The sequence below is a fragment of the Condylura cristata genome, unplaced genomic scaffold, assembly GCF_000260355.1.
Source record: "Condylura cristata isolate star-nosed mole 26May11 unplaced genomic scaffold, ConCri1.0 scaffold00022, whole genome shotgun sequence".
NCBI lineage: Eukaryota > Metazoa > Chordata > Mammalia > Eulipotyphla > Talpidae > Condylura > Condylura cristata.
The window spans coordinates 9,529,557-9,554,600 of NW_004567123.1; the positions used below are offsets into that span (position 1 = coordinate 9,529,557).

Genomic DNA, 25,044 nt, shown 5'->3' on the forward strand with positions numbered 1-25,044 from the left:
CCATTTTTGATCCCATTCCCCACTCCACCCCCTCAAAATGTCTCTGGTATATGGTTGTTCATTATTTTTGTTATTTTCTCGCCTGGTCCATTATACTCCTGCTAGAAACTCATGAATTTTTATGTGAATGAGTTGTGTTGTATATAAACTATATCTCAGTAAAGCTGTAGACTTTTCTCATAGAGGGAGATACATTTAAAATATTTGGGGACTGAATTTTCACTCAACATTCTGTTGTTATAATTTATCCATATTTTATATAGCTATAGTTCATTCATTTGATTTTTCTGTACCACTGTTTATATATCCATTCTTTTATTGGATGCACACTTAACATGTTCTTCAGTATATACTATCATGTGGTTATATACAGCTCTATGTCTCTGGTAAATGTTTGAGTTTTTCTGGGTGTTTATGTAGAAGTGTAATGCAGGGTTATGTTAACATTCAACTCCAAGATAAAATACCAGATTATTTTCCAGTATGGTTATATTAGTTTTACAGTTTGTTCTCATGGCTTGATTTGCATATCTCTTCTCTCTAATGAAATTGAGCATTTCTTTATATATTTATTGGTCATTCATGTGATACTCATTTATGTGTCTTTTGGCCATTTTCCTTTTGTATTGTTTGTGGTTGTTTCTTCTGACTTTTAGGAGTTCTCTTTTTTTTTGATACCAGTATTCTATAGGGTCGTAAATAATCTTTTATATGTTACTCTCCTTTACCCTCCAAATTCACTAGAAGTGTTGTCAAACAAATTTCCTGATTTTAATATGGTCCAACTTGTTCTTTTCTTAAGCTTAGTGCTTTCTGTATTAGATAAGAAATCCTTTGTATACAAGTAAAAGCAATATTCACCCTGTGTTTTCTACTAAAAGTAGAAAGGTTTAGGTTTTTCATATTTAAGGCTTACCTTGATCCATCAAGGATTAATTGATTTATAAGTTACTCGTCCAGTTTTATCTTATTCTACATGGAAAATCTTTTTTGACCTATTTCAAATATTGACTAACAACCTTCTAATAATCTAGCGTATTGCCCCTATCTTAAGCTACAGCTTCAAAACTGCAAATATCTGTTGCTTGGCTTTCCATTTTATTGGTCATTTAGTTAGCCTACCTATCCATAGACCATTACCACATGCCACACATCTTGCAATTGGATAAAGAACTCTAATGCTCCCCTACCCCCACTCTAGGCCAGTTGGTATGAGAACTATGTGAACAAAACACACCACCATCAACAAATAACCACTTTGAGAGGGTTACAGGTGTGTCTAGCCTCAGGAGAGAGTCAGGTTTCAGTAAGAACAAAGGTGAAAAAAAATGTTCAAAAATACAATCATTGAATCTCCATTGATTGTGACTGTGAGTTCCAGAGAATTTAGTGGGGTGTTATAGGAAGAAGTTGAGGGTGGCAAAAGAATGAATGTAGAGTTAGTTCTGAGGATTAGAACATGGAAGGTTAGGAGGAACCTGATCCTTCATATCTTTTTATGGTGATCAAAATAAAGAACAGTAAAAAATACAATGAGAATATACCTGGTGTGTTCAAGGCAGATTGTGGTGTTGGTATAAATGACCAGTCTTTTTTTTTACTCAAGCCAGAAAGCCAAACACTGAATCTCAAGAATTGTCTTTAAATAAAGATTGTTAGAGTTGAATATCAAGGGAGTTACCAGGATAAGCACCCAAAAACTGGCTCACCAAATGGTAGGAATGCTTAGATTATATAAGGTGTGAAGGAATGTGAGGGAAGTATAAGGCTTCACATTTCCAGAACTAAGCAGCTGTCCAGTAGTCTGAGTGACATGAGTCTTCTCTCAGCAATCATCAGCTGTTGGTTATTTAGGCCACTATCAACTCTAGGGGCACACAGGAATTTATTAGGAGTGTCACAATTTTCCAAGCTTCCAAGGATATAGGTGGAGCCATTTAAGGTTTAATGCCCTGGAGGACATAGAGGGAAGAGAGAACAAAGGGTGGGTAGCCACTTATTCCTAAAGTTTTAACCTAGGGAGTTATTTATTTAGGTTGCAAAATAGAAGAGATCTGGCTGTACTGGGGATTGTGAGTGCTAAAGTTTGGGGGCAGAAAGGTATTACCTACTCTTATGGTGGAAGTGCTAACCAGTCTACCTCTTAGTACCTCTCTGGGAAATGGCTTATTTTCTCTGGACATTGTCTCTTTGACCCATATTCAAAGTGAGGAAGCCATCATAACTAAGGACCATACTATATTATGTTAATCCTGGATTTAGGGGCCTCTTTTGAACCCTCTCAAAAGAGGTAGTTCCTGGCTTTTAAAATACTATACTATTCTAGCCTTTCACTATACATATCTAGGTCACTTTCTGCTTTATAGCTTTAGTTTTGCTTGGAATTAATAGGATACATCAATTCTGAAAACTTCTGTGCCTTAAAAATAAAGTATTACCTTTTATTCAACTTATTTTCTCCTGGAAATATTTTATATACTTGATAGCTTCTCATTCTGTATTAGCTGATTTTTATTCTCTATACTTTTGAATATGTGCAACATACAGGATAATTTCTTCAGTTCTGTCTTTTCTTCTAATTTTTTCTTTACCATTTAACATGATTGTAGACTTTATAATTCAGCTATGTTTTTATATCATGTTTTTCCCTAATCTATCTTGTGCTTTGATAATCTTACCATTTAATTTCCTCTTTTGTTTTTTAATGTGCTGATTTCATGTTAGGTAATAATTTCAAAATCTATACTCTTTATGGATCTGACTTGTATTATTTTATTTCTGCTTACTATGATTCATAATGAATTTTTATTGTGATCTTTTTGTTCTTGGATTTTTCTTTTACCTATAGGAGTTCTCAGAGGCCTTGCTCAGAGTGTTTCTTTCAGAGAATATTTGCCAGGTACCTAAGGGCACTTCCAGTTCAAGATCATTGAAACAACAAAGTTTTGGATTGGGTTGTTTAGGGCCCAACAAAGTAAATACCAGCCATATATTGATGGGTTTCTAGTTATAGATCTTGGGGGGTGGAAAGTGGCTTTACATCCTTCTACCTTTAGCCAAAGCACAAATAGACATGTGTTCCCTCTGGATTGTTGGAGAAAGAACAAAGTACCTACTAAAGGCAACCTTCATGTGTGGTTTCTGGTGGGACCTGCCACAGTAATTAGGCTCTAGGCTTTGCCTCCTGCCCCATTAACTAGCAGCCTGTTAAAACCCAAGATCTTTCCTGGGAACCTAATAGATTATTGTATGTTCCTAAGGAAAGCTTCCAACTTCTGGTCTAGGTTGATTCTGTTTGAATTTTCTTGTGATTATTCCTAAGAATTTTTTCTCTTATTTTAGCCATTTATTTCAAAGTTTCCCTTCTTTGTAAATGTGTACAAATAACATTAGAACAAGTAGTTCTTTGATTATTTTGCCATAAATTTAATAGAGTGATTTCACCAGTCTTATATTAATATCAATCTGTTAACATTATAATAGCTTGATAGTTTGTAATTGCAATTACAATTACTTAGAAGAGAAAACATAGAAATAAAGTACAGACAAAAACAGGAAACAGTGGCTCCCTAATGAGACCTAAAAGTCTCGTATTTGAAGTCAGGTTTGTTTGTTTGCTTGTTTGTTTCATGAAAAGACTTGAATTCATGATTTTTTTGTTTTGTTTTTTTCAATTTGATTTTTTTCATTGGGGTAATATGCTTACATCATTGTTTGTATTTTGGGAACATAGGAATCCACTCCCTTCAATTGTTAGTACCATAATGCTCTACCAATTTCTAAAAAACTGTTTCATAGTAAATTGATTATACTTATAAATGAAGGTCATTTTAAAGCAGAAGAAATAGATATTTAGAAGACATTAGCATTTATAAGCTCAAGTTCAAGACAAATGTAAGGCAGTTTCTACCTACCAAAATAGCTTTCAGGCAATCAACCACAAAAAGCATTAGCACTTAGTACAAACTCTGGAGGATACCTCATTGACTTGGGAAATGTAGAATTAAGTGCTTCCTGAAAAGCAAATCCCAATCTAAGTAGCTTATCTAGATATACCTTCTAATTGGTATTGTTTTTCTTGTGGCTGTCTGTATTGTTTTGATATAGTGGATATAACAGTATTCTGATCTGATTGTATCATGTGTACTCAGAACATTTGTTAGCTGAACATGAATAGTGATTTTTGCTGTTTACTCTTATTCCCAAGGCTACCTATTATTTTTTAATGTCATGTATTACTGATCCCAGGCCATAAGGTTAGGAACAAATTTGAGTTATTTCCTTTCATTCACCACTTTCATTCAACACACATTTACTAAGTGTGTGCTATATTCCACCAGCATTAGTTAACTTTTGTGGGGGTCAAAAAAACAAACTGTGATCTCTGCCCTCATGGAGTTTACAGCCTAGCAAATTAAGCCTATTAAAAGTTAATATTAACTTTTAAAATCATACAAGTAAATTTAAAATTGCAACAAACTAAAATTTGAACACTATACTAAAGAAGTTCTTGTTCTAAAAAATTTTGAACCAAGTTTGGAACACTTCAAATCTTCTTCCTTCTCATTACAGAGGTTAATAGTTTGAGTTACTTACTGCACTTTAAGTATATTCCTTGTGCATAATAACTTGGCCTTACTATAAAGGGGATACTTCCACTGCTAAATATCCCCATTAGTCATATGAACCTGTGCCTTTATCCAAGTAAATGAGTTCCTCCCTCTCCACACACCATTGGAGATAACTGTCAGTTTGAAGGGATGCTTTTGATGTTAGTGTATGATTGGTGTTTTTCTTCTAAGAATCATTTTATCCAGAATAAATTCTAGCTTGGGATTTTGGATAATGGGGGCTGTTAGATATATTTTAAAAGCTTACACTTACAGAATTGAATAAAGTACAGTCTAATTTAAACATGAAACCATAAATAAAGATTAAGTCGTAAGTGTTTATACATATTCTCAGTTGAACCTAAGTCCACATTTAAATTAAAAATGCCACTATCACCCTATGTCAGAAATTTTAAAATGCATTTTTATTTTAGCAAACAGAACCAGTTATATTACTTAGTTGGGTTATTTTAAGTTGTGTGCTGTTGTGCCTTGAAGACTTTTCAAATATTTTGAATGGTAAGGTCAAGAGAAGTTATATATTCTTGTTCTAGTGATTTTGAAAGGATATTTTTTGTATATATGCAAACTGTCAAAATAATTCAGAATGGACTGTGCTTAAATTATTATTGTCATAATTGAGTCATCTGTGTTCATGGTTGGCTTTGAAAGAATTTCTTACCCCTTATTTGTAGGATTATTGATGTTATTTTTAACTAATTTGGCAGTATGTGGCTATACACTTAAAATTGTTAAATTGTACAAAACTAAAACCAGTTATAATGAAGTTGTTTTTCAGTCACATAGTGGCTGTTCTCAAATGAGATGAAAACTGTCTGAAGAATGTTCTTGTATGTATGCCAAGAGGCTTCTGGGATGGGCATATTTTTAAAGACTTAGAACATAAACAACTGTGATCTGTGGTAAGAGATTTAAATGACCTCATAGCGACAATGAGAACAAAGCATTTTTTAGTTATCGTGGTGGCATGTTAATTCATTGCAGTGTATGTCATTGTACTACTTTGGTGTATTAAAATGAAACATCCAAGCAAAAAAAAATTACAGATTATGTTTAGCTAAAGATACTATTTCATTATTGCTATAAATAAACAAGCTAAATATCAGAAAAATACATTTCCTGAGAATAAATATTTTACAAATTATTCTAGAACTAATGTAGATCCTTTATAGGTCCGTAAAACAAGCTAACAAAAAGAGCTCTCCACATCATCACTTTAGGATTTGACCCTTTTTTTTGTATCCTAAGGTTTGATTCATTTTCTGTTGGAGAGAATGTTTCAAACATGAAGGATCAAACAGTTGGCTTGAAGTAAGAATCCCTGTTTCAAGACAGATCAATTAAGTGTTTATTAAGTACTTAGTATGTGTCTGGCACTATGCTAAATATTGTGGAATACCAAGTAAAGTGACTTTAGCTGCCTTTGGTCTGTCTGGAAGAAAAGACAACTCAGATGAAACGTGTAAAGTTATACAAAGACATTTTATAATCAAGTACCAAATGGTATCATTTATGTGATACAAATAATGAAATGAAATAGCCCTTCTTTTCAGGAAGAACTTTGGATGGTTGTCTAGTGCTTATGCTTATGGAGAGTTTGTTTTGGCCCTCCTCCCACCAAGAGGACATTTTTTTATTTTCACAAGTAGGGCTACTGATATTTAGTAGATGGGCCAGAAGCACTGCTTAATATCCTGCAGTGCACAGGATAGTTCTTTAAAACAAAAAGTTAATCGATCCAAAATGACAATGGTGTCAAAATGAGAAAACATGATATTGAACGTACAAATGTCAATGCTGGTAAATTTGGAAGTTATGTTCCCAAAAAATAAAGATTAAGAACCCACTGCAATATAGGCTAGAAGCTAATAAAAATTTGAATGCATCAAACCAAAGTTCTAGCTATCTAAAAATGTAACAAGACAGAGCCTTCCTTAGCATTCATTGTGTTTAGGTACACATAGAATTTAAATTTCAGGGATCAGAATTCATCAGAGGATACATTTGCTAAAAACAAAAGACTAAATATATTTATCTAATATTTTGAAATAAAATCATTATTCCTGTATGGTGAAATTAGACTACTCTAAAGATTATTAAAACATTGAGTACAGTATTTTGTATATAGAATTAGACTGAACCGATTTTTTGTGTGCCGACACACAGGCACAATATATATATTGTGTTTTTTGTTACTTGAATGAACTTGTTTTGTCAGGATTTGCCTCGTTCTCTCAAATGTGGATCCCAGTTTATATTCCCTAGGTGCTATGTATCTGTCAGTCAATAAACTGTGGTAAATTTTTAAATTGAAGGTTATGTTTTAGATTTGGAATCCAGTTAATCAGAGATCCTACAAACAGTATGCCATAAAAGTAGATCTGTATAACTTTGTGTATACATATAATTTAATACCTTTCTAAATTATAGAAATTTGGAGATTAAGTCTTGACTTAAAAGCCAAAGAAGGGACCTTAGAGATCATCTATTCCAGCTGCTTCATACTCTCCTTTAGGGGTCAAGACCCAAAGCACTACACTTAGTTGTTTCATATATTTGAACTTCCACCCAATATTTTCTTGGAAGGAAAATGTGATGGTTGTGGGGTGGAGGGAGTTGCATTCTTTTGACTAGATTAACCTCATTTTGCAGATAAGGAGCTTAAGACCCAAAGTTTCACATTTTGTTCATAGGCTGCACATTTATTTTTGGGGGGTCATACCAGGATGATAGATGTTTTTGGTAAATTGTATAGAAGAAACCGAAAGTTCAGATTCTAACTGTGCAGCTTGCTAGCTGCATATTCTTAGACTAGCTGCTGAATGTTCTTTTCTTATGTACTCACAAGGAAAAAAGGAAATTATATTCTTAGTCCTGTTTTCATTTGCTTAGAATTTAGGTTATATCTGAAAAGATGGTCAGGATTGCCTTTGTCTTAAAAAACATTTTGAATTAGTCCATTAATTGTTTGTCAAAATAATAACTGTTAGCTAAGTATTTAAGCTCCCTCCACCCCAAGCAAAAGATTGGCCAACCATTTCCACCAAAAATTACTGCAGAATGAAACAAGCATCTTTATAAAAGAGTATGTAGTACAGTAGTCTTTTTTCCATTACCTTGGCTGTAGTGATACTCTTTAGGGAGTGATCGATCACCTTGGGCTTTTCACCTTCTTACTTTCTCGATTTATTACATAAGATATATAAACACATGGATGAGGAGCTACAGAATTTAAGAAACAAGGACCTTGAGGGAGGAAATATTGATACAAATGCAAACAACTGTGTTGGGAGAACTATGAAGAGCAATCTGACCTTGTTGGTCCTGTTGATCATAAAGATGTAATCTTACGTAATGCTTGAGGGAAGATTATGAGAATTCTTTCCTGCAACATGTTTAGTAATAAAGGGTTGCCTTAATAAATGGTTTTATTATTCACCTATAGTTTCCAAAGGATAAAGGCTTTCACTTGGGTGATAGATACAAGTTCAAACACTGTTAAAAGACCTCTGATCTTTTGCTACCAAAATTGAACTAGTAGTGATATACAGAGATGATTTTATTTTGTGTTTTTTCTTAACTAAAAGCTCAAATTAATTAAATATAGATAAATGAAGACTGAGCCTAAATAAAGGATTTCCTTTATTGACCATATATCAAGTTAATGGCTTTGTGTGTTTATTTTGGTTTGGTTAGTTGTTTTTTTTTTTTTCTGCTCTTAGGAAATAGCTTTCATTTAAGTTGATCCTATATTATTTTGTGTCCCTTGGAGTATTTAAAATTCAGTGTTAAATTTTACGATGCTACCCTATAAATATGTTTGAATTGCACCATTTTGTAAAATACAGTTTTGAGTGACTGAAGATATGATATTTTTAGTAGTAATTTCTTTTTCTTATTGAGGTAATGTTAGGGTCCCCCTTCCCCTAATTAGGTATCACTGCTTGTAGTCTACCCACCACCAGATCACCTGTAGTCCACCACCAAGTATGACATTTTAAACTATTTGTGTTTTTCCTCAGGTCTTAAAGAAAATGCAGAAGAAATGGTCAAAAACAAATTGGAAGGAAAGAATAAACTGACACCTTGGGAACAGTTTTTAGAGAAGAAGAAAGAGAAAAAAAGACTGAAAAAGAAACAGAAGGTATCAATGATAATTCTAATTAAATATTGAATGGTAATTATGTATTATGTTGCTCAGTGCTTGGCATCCATTATTATAACTAGAGTAGCCCTAAAAGTGATTGCAGTTTCAAGAAAAAGATGAACCCTATAGGTCAGATGTTCTCTGCAAAGGCACAGCATGATGTATAAGCTTTATAATAGCCGAGAGTCAGTTTAACCACTGTGTTCTTAGGTAAATCTTACATTTACATGCTACCTAAATAAGATACATAGTTGATGTATAAATGTAAAACAATATGATTCTTTTCTATGTTCTTGAGTAAGAAAGGTGTATAGGCTTGTTAACTTGAGAATAATCACATATAGAAGTCTTTAACATGAATGAGAATTTTGTGTGCACATTTCTATTTTTCAACCTGCATTTTTTGCTTATTATTATGCTCTTTTAACATCTTTCTGTTTAAAGTCCCTTTTTTAAGGCAGTTTCCTCTGTGCTAATATGGTCTCCATAAAAAATCTGATTACCCTCCCATCATTTGGGAATAACATTTTTTTCAGAGTTAGAATCCCTAATAATAGCAAGACCAGAATTTAGATTTCTCATTCATTGTTCTTTCTAAGGTACTGTAACTCTCTCTGTACTATGTAGAACACTTGTGACTTCAGTGCAAGTTGAGTGGTGCTATGGAGTAATTTTATACCCCTGTTGTGGTTAAATGTTCTGATAATAGAAAGTAAAATGAAATAGGGTTAGAGCCCTACCCTCATTGTTACACTGCTATCTTCTTCCCAGAACTTCCTTCAAACCTACATAGGTGGTAAAAGATCTTTTAAGAAGAATAATTCTTCAAAATTAAGCCAGTATATTAGAAGACTTAGAAATGTTTCTTTGCAGGAATCAATAAAATAATTGCTTGTTTCTGAGACCATTAGCAGCTGTTCTTCTTGATTTTCATTTCTCAGCTTTGAGATTATCTCATGCTTTTTCTCTTTCCCTTCATTGGGCTAAGACTGGACTGATTTTAACAACATTAAAAATATATCTGTTGAGTTCCCAGTCTGTTCTAGACTCAGTGCTTACTACTGCACTTGGTAAGTCCAAAAATCCCTTCCACCTTCATACGTTTCTCTTTGTATTGATTTCACAACCCCTCACAGATAACAAAATTTCTAGATATTCAGTTTGCTTAGAGTCAGCTCTCTTTATCTCCTTATTCCACATCCATGCATTCAGCCACTCCACATACATAGTTGCTTGAATCCAGGAATGGTGTGCCCAGGATATGATTAACCAGCTGTATTGAAAGAAATCTATATATAAGTGAACCTATACAGTTCAAACCCATTTTGCTTAAGAGTAAACTACATTCTTGGTTTAAAAACATGCTCAGCTAAACCCATTGTAATAATGTAGTGATTAAAAATTCCTAGAAGCTTTTGGTCCTAGAAGGTTATTAATATCAAAATGAATATTCTGTTTGAAATGAATATTCTATTTTGTTAAGATGACTTAAAGATGTTTTAGATTTCTAAAGATAAACTCAGTCTGGTTAGTCTGATCTTAGTTCATATTTATTGCTGTTTTTTTAAATAACACTTGATTTTTAATCTAGTTATACAGATTTAGTAGTAAATCTGTCAGACTTTATTAGGGAAAATTTAAATTAACAGATTTCCTTAAAAACAGCCCAGGAATCTTCAGGAATAGATTCTAGATTAAACATGGTACTTGTTGTAATTGAGTGGTAAGAATACATGTTCATTATGCTGTTCGTACTATTTTTTTAATGTGAAATTTTTATATTGAAAATTATTTTCTATCACCAGCAAATTTTTTCCAGTAATAATTTGGAAGATAACCCATAATATACTCCTTTAAGCTATTGATAGTCATAGCCATTTGTTGTTAATTGATATAAAGCTATCTCTTCATAATTACTAAAGGTATTTTTGAATGCCTATATTACTTTATCTCTTATAGCATTTCCTCTCTTGAAGTATTATCCCTTATGTGTAATCTATTTATACACCTAACTTACTTTGATAGATTTTAAAGTTTTGATAACAGAAGCCATTTATCTAATAACTTTCATTTTCCCCTAAATATCCTACATAATTTCCTAATATTAAATTCTTAATAATTGTTTTTTGAACAAGCAAAAGATTGACTCAGATGGGAGTTAATTTTCTAAATTAATCCATTATCAACATTTATTTAATTTTAGATTGAACTACTTGATTTAAAAGAAATGATTTTATTTCACATACATATATTATGTTTTCATAATATGTATAAATTGTATAAACTGTATGTATAAATATTTTAATTTTTAAGGCTCTTGCTAAAGAAGCCAGTGAAGATGAACTTCCCTCTGATGTTGATTTAAATGACCCATACTTTGCTGAAGAAGTTAAGAAAATAGGTAAGCTATCTATATATTTAATTTTCAATTGGAATTGAAAGAAAAAAGGTAATATAGTAGATAGAAAAATGTAAACTAGGGCCCCCCTGGTGATATAAGGGGATAGTCTCATTACTATGAAGCTATGGCCAGCCACTGCAGCATGCATTCAATCCCCAGTCAGGGAGCTGACCCACATGGCACAATAGATTTCTCCTGTCTTGTCCGCTTGTCCCCACAGCAGTGTATTTCAGAAGATCCGCTTGTTCTGCTCCCTACTCTTGTCTCTAGTAAATGCTTTCACCGACACCTCTGGTCTATACCCTGCTCTTGTATGTATAAATAAATAAATATTTTTTTTTAAAAAAGAAATATATAAGCTACTTATTCTTTTGAAGCAGCAAGAAATTATAGAGCTGTCCTATGAAATACTGTAGAATGGGTCAGATTGTCCCATTATGTGCAAATTACATACAAGAAACAATTTCATTATAGGAAATTTCTGGTTACATGAATAATTTATCAGTTTTAGTGAAGGTTCTTTTCAAGAAAATCTAGACAGATTATAAAGGGATAAGCAAAAAATAAATAAAAGAGTCATCTTCTTTAGTGTTTTGCTACTTAACACATCCACTCAAGGTCTGTCTTTGAGAGACTATGAAGAATTAAAAGTGAAATTTATGTTTGGTTGAATATTTGTATAACTTTTTAAAAATTTTTACATGGTATTGTAGTAAAAGGCTTTTCTGCTCAAATATATAGTAAAAGTATCTATCTCATTTTATCCCTTTTGTATTTATCCTGCTTCATTTTAAATGAAAGTTAATGTCATACTCTCTTCCCTGAATTTTTAAACTATGGTATCTGATGTCCCAAATCCAGGGAATCTTGTTTGCCTTGGCACATGCGCCACTCATTCTTTCTGAATACTTTTCATTCTTAACTCTTTAATGTGTGTGCATGTATATGAAAAGTTCAGACTATCCTTTAACAAGTCAATACAGAGGCATTTTTCATTTGTTCTCATCCATTTTACTGTCTCTGATCTGAATATCACATACATGAACCCGCAAATACCTTGCTTCTGGAGCAGCTCCAAGCTGGCATTATAAAGAAAAGGATTCCAGGAAGTTTTTCTGCTTTTTGTCCCTCATGACTAGTGGACCAGAATAGTTTGAACAGGAAAGTCAGAATTGCTCAAAATTATTTTGTGGTAGTGGTTCTCTTATAGTACTGCCATTTTATCGATGAAAGGGAGGTCAAAATAAATAAAGTCTGCAATAGAATGTGAGATTCTTAGGAATTAGAAGAAGAATGAAAATTTAGAATATTCTGCTTTTTATCATAGCCTGAGTGGTCATTTCTTGATGATGGACTAATAAACCTCTAATTCAGGAAACCAAATTTGTAAATAAGCTTTTTCTAACATTAATTTCAAAAGTTTCAAGGGGAAATACAGATAAAATTTGCTTGTTTTCAATGTACTTTATGATCTGCTAAAGAAGATTTATTTTATATAATTAGACTATCTTGAGAATATGGTTGATGTCTTAAAGGAAAAAAGTAGGGTGATATAGATAGTTTAACTGGGAGGAAGAAGAGTGGCTTATTTTATATAGGGTAGATAAAGAAGGGCTCTCTGAAGTAATGCACGATATTTAAGCTGAGAATGGGTGGAGAGTCTGGCATAAAGTGCTAGGTTAAGAGCTTTGCAAGTAAGGGGAATTTGGGTAAAAAGACTTTGAGGTGAGAAAGAACTTGTCATGTTAGAGAAATTGAAAGCTACCTGACCAGAGGGAATTTGGTATGAGACCAGGGTAGCATAGAGGACCAAACATGCAGGGTCTTACCATTGCAAACTGTCAGTGAAGGCCACTAAAAGGTCTTTATGTGACATGATACAGTATATTAACATACTGCTCTAATACTCTGAATAAAACAAATTGAAGAAAGATATTGGTGAGAACTGGGATATCAGGTTTTGGCAGAGATCTCGAAAGGTAATGATGGTTGACTTAAAAGGCATGCCAGTAATGGAACTGGAAGGAGAAAAATTAATGAGATTCTAGATATATTATGAAGGTAGACTTCTTGATTTATTTGGGTAAGGAAGAAATTTAGCTAGATTGGTTTGGGTCTCTGGAAGAATGTTCTTCCATTAAGAAAAATTGTTAAGGTGGGAAGTAAAAGTTTGTATGTGTAATCTCTTAAAATGTCGTTTAGCTATCCAAATAGAGATATAAAGTTACATACATGTGAGTCTGTGAGATCAGCTGAAAAAGTCAGAATGCAAATATAGACTTAGGAATCAAGAACATATAAATGGTTTTTTAAACTATGGGACTAGAGGCAGTATTGATAAAAGAGGTATATATTGTGAGGGTGAATCATGACTCCAGAGGATAAAATTATTCTGTCATACTAGAGGAGGCACACTTCAGAAATATTGTAGTTTTCTTTCCTGGCCACTACAGTAAAGCTGGTGACAGGGATTTTTTGGTTTTGTAGTGCATATAAAAGTTATGTTTAGACAATACTGTAGACTGTTAAGCATGCATTAAAACAGTGTGCATATTTTAATTAAATTTGACATAGAGATACAAGTGAACACGTGCTTTTGGAAAATGGTGCCAGTAGACTTGTTGACATGAGGTTGCCACAAACCTTCAGTTTGTAATCTACAAAGTACAGTAAAGTGAAGCACAATAAATGAGGTATTCCTATACTTGGAAAGTAGGGGGAAGGCTTAAACTGAGAAGCAACAGTTGTGTGTGTAGGAAAAAAGCACTGGTGTCTAGACGCGTGGGTAGCTTAAGTCTCAAAGTTGAACAAGACAGAAACCTATGAAGCCAGATAGATTTTGGTACATGTATATACTTTTGGCTTAGGCAGTCCTGTTCTTAGTCTTCAAAAGATAGAAAAAGTCAGCTTATTGATTGATGCTGGGTCCAATTTTTCAGCTCAATTCAGGAGCCAATATAAGTATTAGAAATATTTTCTAATTTTTCCTCCCTTTACACTGTAAACTTGCTATAATTTTTCTTTTTATTTTTCTCTAACTGACAAACTTGATATGAGAGCTTCAAGAAAATAATGCCCTTTAAGATGAGTTAGAATTTTTTTTCTTTTAAAAATGAAATACCTGGTTATTATTAATTATGAAACCTCTCTAATAAGATTTTATTTTTGAGAAAGAGTAAGATAAAGTATATTGCATGTAATTGTACCCTATTAAAATATATTAATTATATTGATAACTATACATATTTGGTAAACTTTCATGAAAATCTATTAATGTGGTACACATATTTGATTCACTTAACCAGCCATGTTGAGTGAAATATACTGCTTGTATGTCTTTATAATTTTTTTAAAGATTTATTTATTTATGCATACAGAACTAGGGTACAGGCCAGAGGTGCAGGGATGGTGAGAGGATTCACCAGAGACAGAGTGGGGGGCAGAACAGGCAGATCAACGAAGTACACTGCTAAGGGGAGCAGCGGGCGGGTCAGGAGAGGTCGGCTGTGCTATGCAGATAACCTTGGGGGCTGGGATCAAACTCATGCTGAAGTGGCTTTAGCTTCTTAATGCTGTGCTTTAACCCACTGCACCACCAGGGAGGGCCTGTTTTTATAATTTACTAATAATTTTATTTGTATTCTGTCCGCTAATCCAAACTTTAGCCCACTTTATAGATCAGAAAACTGAAGCTAAATGAACATAGTTGAAAGGAACAAAATTCAGTGGCAGATAAGCCCTAATGATTTCCTTCATTTTTTTTAAGATTTATTTTTACTTATTTATGCATGTAAGAATTGGGATATAAGTGCACCAGAGGTAAAGTGTGGAGTAAAACAGGTGGATCTACTGATATAGACTGCTGAAGGGACCACCTGGTGAGACAGGAGAGGTCTGCTGCTGGACATGAGAGATCACTAGATGTCCTAGCAAAGACAGAATGTCCAGAAGAAGATAATAGACTACATCTTATTGTTGGCATTGATCTTGAACATAGACCTTAACTGCAAAATAGTGATTCACTAGGGGTCCTGGTCTGCACCCCAGTAAATTCCCTTAACTATCTCAAAAGAAGTGCTTAACTAAGCCCTCTGAGGCTACTCATTTATTTTTAAATGGGAGCAATTCTCTGATATTGTGAAGTAAGGGAAAATGAAATTTCCTTTAGATGATCCTTTTCCACATTATTTTTTTTGCTGTTTATCTATTTCCATAAATGTATTCTGTTACCTTTTTTGCTTAAAGAGGTAGTATCCTCAGTAAGGATTGTTAACTATAAAATTCTGACTGCAAATTTCTAGTCTCTTAAGTATTCAACAATTAGAGTAATCCATATGTATTTCTTGCAGCAGTTTCAGGAGATCAAGAAGATGTGTTTTTTTTTTTTTTTTAAAGATTTTTATTTATTTATGCAGAGGTGTGGGGTGGTGAGAGGCTTCACCTGAGACAGAACAGGCAGATCAAGGAAATACACTGCTGAGGGGAGCAGCGGGCAGGTGAGGAGAGGTCTGCTGTACCATGTGGTCACCTCCAGGGCAGTCACGGATCGAACTCATGCTGAAGTGGCTTTAGCTTCTTAGTGCTGTGCTTTAACCCGCTGCACCACAGGGAGGGCCCTAAGAAGATGTGGTTTTTAACTTGAAAAAAAAGTCACTGAAAATAAAAGATAACATTTCAAAACAAACACTTTCATTTCCCTAGTACACATCAAGTGTCAGTTTTAGCTCTGGCCATCTTGAAATTTTTTTTCCTCCCTTGTTGCAAGTTTTCTTTCATGTTTATTTGTATGACTTTTCACCAGTTTCTTATAAAGTCCAGATCAGTTTGTTGTGGGTTCTTTGAAATTATTTTCCACAGCTATATAGGAAGATCTTTATCTCCCTTGTATAATAATCATCTTCAGCCTAATTTTTTTTTCTGGCTCCCACAAATGATCTCCTACAAAGCTTACTTGTCCATTCACTTAAAAAGGGGCTCTTGGCCCTCCCTGGTGGCGCAGCAGGTTAAAGCACAGCAGGTTAAAGCACAGCACTAAGAAGCTAAAGCCACTTCTGCATGAGTTCGATTCCCGCCTCGGAGCTGACCCACATGGCGTGGCAGACCTCTCCTGAACTGGCCGCTGCTCCCCTCAGCAGTGTACTTCATCGATCTGCCTGTTCTGCTCCCCTCTCTGTCTCTGGTGAATCTTCTCACCATCCACATCTCTGGCCTGTACTCCAGTTCCGTATGAATAAATAAATAAATCTTTAAAAAAAGGCGGGGGGGGGGCTCTTACCTTAACAACTTAGTAGCAGAGAGAAACTTAAGTAGGGCACAAGTGGAACCATAATGATACTTACATGTATAAATATATTCATATACTGTATACAGAGAAAATGTTATCTAAAATGGATGCATCACTCCCTAAGCAACAGTTGAGATAGGAGCAGTAATCATTTCACTTTAGGGAGGACTGCATGCAATAATATTTCTACTTGGAAAAACAGGCATATACGCTTTGGTAGAACAGCAGGGTTTTATAGTTGAGGGTTTTATAGAGAGCGGTAAAAGTTTATATACTGAGGTAACTAGTCCCTTGTATTTTCTTATAGGATCTTTTTATTATTATTATTTAAAGATTTATTTATTTATGCTTACAGAACTGGGGTACAGGCCAGAAGTGTGATGGGTGAGAGGATTCACCAGAAACAGTAGGGAGCAGAACAGGCAAATGTACTGAAATACATTGCTGAAGGGAGCAGCGGGTGGGTCAGGAGAGGTCTGTTGGACCGTGTGGTTCAGCTCTCTGGCCAGGAATTGAAGTCACATTGCAGTGGCTTCTGAGAGCTTCATAATGCTGTGCTTTAACCCACTGTGCCATCAGGGAGACCGAAATCTTTTTATTTTAATGTCTCTTTACCTGTATTTTATTTTTACTGTATGTCATCAGGTAAGACTTAATTTCTTTTTCAGTTTAGTTTTTGTTTTTTTTTATTCAGAATAAAACAAATTGCCAAGCCTGATCTTTGAACAATCCTTGCTCTTATTTCATAGCACACTATATTTTGTTATTTTTACTTTGCTTTGTACATTTAGTACACTGATATTACTCATCAAATCTATTAATCATTATAAAGATTTCTTTAAATGGAATCTCATTAAGAATTTTATTGAATGAATCATATATATCATGCTTGAATATTGAATTTTAGCAAATGCTTATTCAGTGTTTATTGAAATGATCTTATTGTTTTCCTTTTTTAGTTGATATGTAATTATACTGATTTGAAATGAAATTATAATATTTGGTCAATCCATCTAAATGTAATGAATTTTTATATTTGAAGCTATAGTCATCTATCAATAACTTATTTACATTAAATTTCTGGGCATTTAGTTGCAAGATATTCTTAGTTATCTTGCATTTTTTTCCTAGTATAAAGAGATATCTTTTAAATTTTACCCCATCTGTGTTGGTTTGTTATGCCAGGCATAAAGAAAAAATCAGTGAAATCTACAAAGGGTGGCACAACTCCAGAAGAAGAAAGTGAAATAGAAAGACAAAAGGTAAATCCTGATTACTGTTACATACCTCATGGATAATACATAGTTTGTTATTTTTTTATTTATGTTTTCCCCCGGTTATATTTATTTCATTGTATCTGATCCTTGAGTTCTAGATTCAAACCTCTACAAATGAATATTTTCATACTTTGCCCACCACAGATCCCAACAATCCTCTACATGTTTCATTGTGCCCTTCTCTCCATGTTACGCTTTTCTGGTTGCCTCAGTTTTGCAGTCAGATGTTAAGAATTTATTACTGGTTTGGTTTGACTAACCCTTTGTTAGTTTCTCTGTATTCCACATATAAAGGAGACCATCCAGTATTTGTCTTTCTCCTAACTCTTTTCACTTAGCATTATCCTCTCTAGTTACATCATGTTATGGCAAATGACAAAAGTTCATTCTTATAGCTGAGTAGTATTCCATTACACACACACTTTTCCCATCTAATCCTTTGTCATTGGGCTGTTTCCATAACTTGGCTGTTATAAATAGGAGTACAGTCAACAGCAGAGTACATATACCTCTTCAAATTCATGTGTTTTATATTTTTGCTTCAAATATCTAGAAGTAGGATTGATGGGTCATATGGGAGATCCACTTTTAATACTTTGACAGACCTTCATACTGTTTCCCATAGGGCTGGACCAGTTTACGTTCCCACTGAGGAGGCACAAGGATTCCTTTTACTCCATATCCTCACCAACATTTGTTTCTGCTCTTTGTGACATAGGAATATGTACAATTTAAATACAGTTGTTCATATGGGTTTCTGTTTTCCCTAATTAAAAACAAAAACTAGTCTTAGCAACTTAAAGTTATAAACTACATATTAAGTGTTTTATCAATGTGGTTTTCAAATACCTTTCTTCCAAACATTTCTCCAACTAATAGAATGTTAAAATTTACCTTAAAGCCAAGGCTTAACAGTTAAGTAACTAATTATTTAAAACCCTTACTGTATTTGAGACAATATTACTATTAAAACAAAAATAATTTAACCGTAAATTTTAGTTCAATGAAGCTTTGTCCTGTAATACAGACTTTGCTTTTATGACTTATCAAATACTATTTTCCCTCCAATTTATTATTACAAACAAAAATTTAAAGGACAAAATTAAATCCTATCTTGGCAGTGCAGTGAATTTTATGCAATAATTTTAAAATCACTTGCATGGTCACCTTAATTATCTTTTTTTTTTTTTTTTTTGCAAAACCCAAATATACAGCATTTAATGAAATAAACAATATAATTGTTTTGGGACTTAACCAGAACTGGTAAAACTAGTGGTTTAGAAAGTTTGAGCTAACTTTCCCTCCTTTTCTCTCTTTCTCTTTCCCTCTGCCCCCTCCCCCTTTTTCTTTCTTTCTGAAATTTGTTTCTTTCAAGACCATCACTGTTTTAATTATACATGCTTGGTGTCAGATCAGACAACAGAGAAAAATACAAAGAAAGGAAAACATATCCCTTTTCTAACACTCCACAGACAATCCTGTTAAAAAATATGATACATATCTTTCATTATACCTACTTCTATAAACATATCATATCATCCAAGCTAACTTGAATCATATCATCCAACAAGCTATTTTGTAACCTGATTTTTCACTTAATATCAAATAAGTTTTCATAAAGTAAGTACAGTCTCAAACTCCTTAGGAAATGTATTATTCCAGCAATCCTCATACAAATCCTCTTAAGTTGCTGCATGAAGCATTCCTTTATATAGTGAATTTCTGCCTCCTCCTCAGAAATCCACCAGGTTATTATTATTTTTTATTTCTTTATATCATTCTTCATTTGTGTATTTTTTTTCTCAGTTGTAATCTCCATGGACTTCCCACCACCAAGTCACCAAGTCACCACCAAGTCACTGGACCCTAGTCCAGTGCAGTCCAGTGCACTCTTCCCACCCAAGTTCTGATCCCATGCCCCTTTCCACCCCCATAAAATGTCTCTGATTATAGATGTTCATTGTTTTCATTTTTACTCTTACATTTGTTTTTCTCTTCTCCCCCCCCCAAATCTATTACACTCCTGCTGAGTGAAACCTTTTAATGCATCTTTTCTCATTTTCCATTTATTGTGAATACAGTAGTGTTCATAAAGGTAGAAAGCACAAAGAAAGTCTTCTATAGAAAGTGACTCTAAATAGAAAGCCAATTGCAGGTGCCACTAATGGAAGTGAAAGGAATTTTAAGCAGTCTAAAATGGTAATGGAGGAAGATTCAAAAAAATCAAGCAGCATACCCTTAATATCTCTAGTAAACATGGCTGTTTAATTTTGAGTGTTTTATTTAAAATTACCATGATCAGTAGAAAATACTTATTTAGTGGGTAATTGTGGGTTCCTGTAAACTGGCTACTAGCTGGCCACTTGTGGGCAACTTTGATCAATTTGCTATCTGCAAGTATAGCAGTGCATCCTTGCCTATCTATGGACTATAGCATGTATCACAAGGCAGGCCCGGGAAGGCACAGGCTACTGTTGACCTGATTACATGACTCCATGGTGGTCTCCAGATAACTCTGCCTGTGAAAACATTAGCACATATACTTTGTTGATACAAATGTCTCTTGACTTAATGGTCACGATGTCCCCTTCTCTGTTCCTTGTAAAACTTTGTCCCCCATTCCAATCCCACCCTCCAGACTTTATTCTTCATACCATAGTCACATGATCAGCTTTTTCTAGCCTGTATGCTTTCAGTAAATGGCATAAGAACTTTTGCTCAAGTAGCAGTTTTGCCTTGCAAACCTGCTCCACGACTGTTGTGCCCCTCATCTCATTCCCACTGCAAAGAGGCAACAAAGTTCCTATGGCAACTGATACTAACACTACCTTATATTTAAAAAACAAGTGTGAACATCCCACCTTGATATAAATGTTTCAATTGAAAAAAAGTAAAGGCAAAAATAAAAGAAAAAAAAATTTCATGTTATTAAAGTTTATATTTGAAAAGTTTAATTTGTTTCACAATATACTACACATTTGCTAGAATTTGCATCATTGCTTAAAAAAACAAGTGAAAATAGGAAATTTTTATTTGGAAGACGTGGGGGGGACACATGTTTCTGCAACTTGCTGGCCTGTTATCCATAATATGACCTGTGTTTTTTTCACACACACTTTAATCACTATTCTGCTCTTGGTGATGTTGCTTCTAAAAATTTTACCTTATTGCTCTACAAAAAACTCTGTTTCTTTGTGATTTTTTGGAAATCCACAGTTTACAGATGACAGATCATCCTGGAGCAGTAGTGCTGAATTTTCTTTTCCTAGAAAGGATACCTGTACCCCATTGCTGTTCTAAGCGTAAAGACACTGATCTAAGTGTGAACTTTTTTTTTTTTTTTAACTTATAGGCTGAAATGGCTTTGCTCGTGATGGATGAGGAGGAGGAAAGCAAGAAGCACTTCAATTACAACAAAATTGTAGAGCACCAGAATCTGAGCAAAAAGAAGAAGAAACAGCTTATGAAAAGGAAAGAATTAATAGAGGATGATTTTGAGGTAACCGAAGATAAAATTTATTAGCCTTTTAAGGCTGAAATTGAACCAAAAATCAGCTTTTTTTAAATGCTAGCATCACATACAGTGTGGTGCTCACACTACGAAAGATATACTTAAGTCTAAATAAAAAACAACAGGCTCACACAATATTGTATCATAATCACTGCGTATAATGACTAGTGCAATAGACTGCGCTTTTTTAAATTGTTAATTCATGTTACTAGTGCCCCTTCTTTCCCCTCTTTTTTGCTAAATACATATGTGTATTATGAGAACTATATTCACACATTAATAATCATGCATAAAACTATTTTTCATGAGTATTGGTGATAGTATCACATCATTGCTATAAGTAGCACTACAATTCATTTGCAGGTGAGCTCATTTTTCCCATGGCAATGCAGAATGTCAGTGAGTTGTGCTAGCTGGTCACCTCTGCCTGGCAACACTTAAAAATTTGACTGGTATTAAGGATAAAACTCTTAAATGTCAAATTTAATGCTTTTATAGAAAGATGAGATAAATGTGGGACTTGTAGCTGGTCTGATCTTTGTCTCAAGGATGCACTCTTAAATCTTTTGCAGTGTCCACTTTTTTTTAACTTACTTTTTTTTAATGTACTCGGAATGCAGGGACAACCCATAGAACTTCAGTAGGAGACTCTACTACTGGCTTAATTTTCCCAGCCAAAAATAGATTTAACACTGGAATCCTGGGGAAACCTCACACAGTCACCTAAGTGACCAGATCATTCTCTATATAAATCACAGGTATTCCCTTTCTTCCTGCGTGATAAGAGTAAATATGTTCTGCACATTGTGGTCCAAGCCTTAAAATTCCATTGAAGATGTGTGGGAAAACAGTGGATCAATCCAAAATGCACACGTTTGTATTTTATATAATCAATAACTTGCTGATTTAATTATATTTACTCATGTTTTCCTTTTGGACTTTTAGGTAAATGTTACGGATGCACGGTTTCAGGCAATGTATACATCCCATTTATTCAATTTGGATCCTTCAGATCCTAGTTTCAAGAAAACAAAAGCTATGGAAAAAATCCTTGAGGAGAAAGCCCGGCAGAGAGAACAAAAAGAACAAGAACATACTCAAGCAATAAAGAAAATGGAGAGAGAAAATCAAAAAGAATCACAAAAAAGGTCCATTGATCCTGCCTTGTCAGTGCTGATTAAATCTATAAAAAACAAAACAGAACAGTTTCAAGCAAGAAAGAAACAAAAATTCAAGTAGCTTAACTGTATGGTTTTCTTTTTGGATTAAGAATATGATTTCCTAAAGTATGCAGAATGGTAGGAAGAGTATATTGAGGGAACAAAGAATAGAAGAAACCTTACTATGATCGTTGTAGAATTTCTTTGTATATAATGCTTTGAATTCATTATGCATGTTTGACAGATTTTCACTGTATATTTCCAATGGTTAATCATAATTAATTCAAGAATTAGGCCAAATATAGGGTTTATCAAATTTTTGTTTAATGAAACTTAGTTCACCCTAAAAAAAAGTACTGTTAGCTTTTTTAATGACTGTTTGAAATTGTAAAGAATAGAACAGTACCTGTTACTCAGTCTTAAGTCTGAATAAGAGTTAGGAACAATTTGAAAATAATGTGTGTGCAATACATAATTTCACTGGAAGCAGGAAGCAGATTAGATTTGTATTAGAATATTTATTTTTCTAACCAAAATGGATAGGAACTAGTAGCTTTCTCTGTTTGGCCATATTTATCATAGTTAGCCCATAAGATTATTTGCAAGTAAAGGTAAAATATTTTTATTGTTTAGGTTTGATCTATTGATTCCCTCTGTGAACTTTCCAGTATTTATCATCACTAAAAGATCATGGCTCTTAATTTTCTTATAAGTATAGTATTAATATGCTTATTAGTAGTTGTATAATTATATTTTATTTGTGTGTGGAAAAAGGTTTGTTTTAAAATGTTAAATTATAGCTTAGGGTTTGCTCAAAACTAGTGGTCCCAATTTTTTGGACTTTTGATTTTTTTTTTGGTTTTTAGTCCTTTGCTTTTAAGTCACTGCATCTAACTGCAAATCTCATTTTACTAGCCACACTGAGCGCTTAAGTTTTTTATGTCCTTGTCTGTTTCCTCAAGATTTGATATTTTTCTAGGTAGACAAAAATGAGACTAGCATTATCTTACCCTGCTTATAATAAACATCTTACACCAAGGATGTTAGATTCCCAAAAAAATAAATGCTGTAGTTAGACTCAAAATTGAAAAAAGAAAAGATTAAAAAAAAAAAAAGGCTACTGTCACTATTTATTTGAGTTATTGTGGTTATTACCAGGACCATAGAGCACAAGCCAGTATTGTCACATCTAGAAGAAAGTTGTGAGTCAATACAACTTAGAGTTGTGAATCTCTAGTTTTTCAAACATTTGTCAAAAGTTTTGGGGACCAGCTTGATACCCATTGTCATAACTACTTTCTGAAGGGAATTTGTTAGATACATGAGCAGAAGAGTCATGACTGTGTCTATATTGTCTATGGAATAAGCCAATATTAGGTAACATGCTGGTTTGTCTGCTCATTAGTATCACTTAGAATGTCTTAAAAATTCCTGTGGTCAGTAAGCCTCCTAGACCTATTAAATTATATGTGTGGAATAGGATCCAGGCATGATTATTTTACAAAGTTTGCCAGGTAATTCCAATGCACAGCCAAGATTGAGGACCACTACTTTAGAAGAAAAAAAGACCAAACTATTTTGGGTTTTGGTCTGCAGATTAGAGGTTTAAATAAATTCATTATCAACTCTATTAGCTCTTGTTGCTAAACATCAGATCCAAGCACAGTGACTTCAAGCAACAAACATTTAATATTTCCTAGGAATCTATGAGTTGACAGGTCAGGTATAGGCAAGTTTAGCTGCTGAACTGGAACTTTTGGGCAGTACATATATATGGGTCCTCAGCTGAGAAAACTAGACTATCAGGGGATCACTTATCCAGTAGGTTCATACAGGCTTCTTGTTTGTTTGGTTTTTTTTTTTTTTAAGATTTTATTTATTTATACATACAACAAGTGGGGTACAGGCCAGAAGTATGGGAGGTGAGAGGATTCACCAGAGACAGAGTGGGGAACAGAACAGGTAGAATGACTGAAATACACTGCTGAGGGGAGCAGTGGATTGGACAGGAGAGGTCTGCTGTGCCATGTATGTCCGCTCCCTGGCTGGGGATTGAACTCATGCTGCAGTGGCTGCGAATATCCTCACAGTGCTCTACTTTAACTTGTTACGCCACCAGAGGGGCCCCCCATCCAGGCAGAGGGTTCCCAGCTACAGGGTAAGTGCCAGTGTACAAGTACTTTCCAAATCTGGTACTATCATATTTGTTGTTCCATTTGCAAATCACATGGCCAAAACATCAAAAGTAGCAGAGTTACGTGCAAAGAGACCTGATTAAAATTGGGACACTAGTAAAATAAACATTACTTAGGTTTCCTTTTCTGGGGAAAGTGGCTTTCCCATTGGTTGTTACAAAGTTTGCTGGGTTTTGAGTTAAGAAACTTATTCATGTATAGGTGTTCGCATAAAATAGGTTTTTGCTTTCTTCTCTCATATATCTAGGAGTAAAATCCTTTGTCTCAGGCTCTTCCTGGTGGCACAAAAGTTAGGGCACGGCACTGCAAGATAGCCGGTGTCGTTTTCAGTGTGAGTTTGATCCCCAGGCCCGGAGGTGATCCACATGGTACAGCAGACCTCTCCTTTCTTTCCCACTGCTCCCCTCGGCAGTGTACTTCATCATTCTTCATCACTCT

At 34.1% G+C, this 25,044-nt stretch overlaps 1 protein-coding gene across 1 annotated transcript in view; it reads left to right on the forward strand.

Moving 5' to 3' along the window:
* ESF1 (ESF1, nucleolar pre-rRNA processing protein, homolog (S. cerevisiae)) overlaps window positions 1–24,304 on the forward strand; it is a 53,277-nt gene extending 28,973 nt beyond the window's left edge. The window contains exons 11-15 of the mRNA XM_004686941.2: window positions 8,654–8,775; window positions 11,092–11,179; window positions 17,649–17,725; window positions 21,093–21,239; window positions 22,197–24,304. Coding sequence (XP_004686998.1) covers window positions 8,654–8,775; window positions 11,092–11,179; window positions 17,649–17,725; window positions 21,093–21,239; window positions 22,197–22,490 — 728 coding nt within the window. The 3' untranslated portion in view covers window positions 22,491–24,304. The remainder of the gene's footprint in view (window positions 1–8,653; window positions 8,776–11,091; window positions 11,180–17,648; window positions 17,726–21,092; window positions 21,240–22,196) is intronic.
* The last annotated feature ends 740 nt before the right edge of the window (window positions 24,305–25,044 follow it).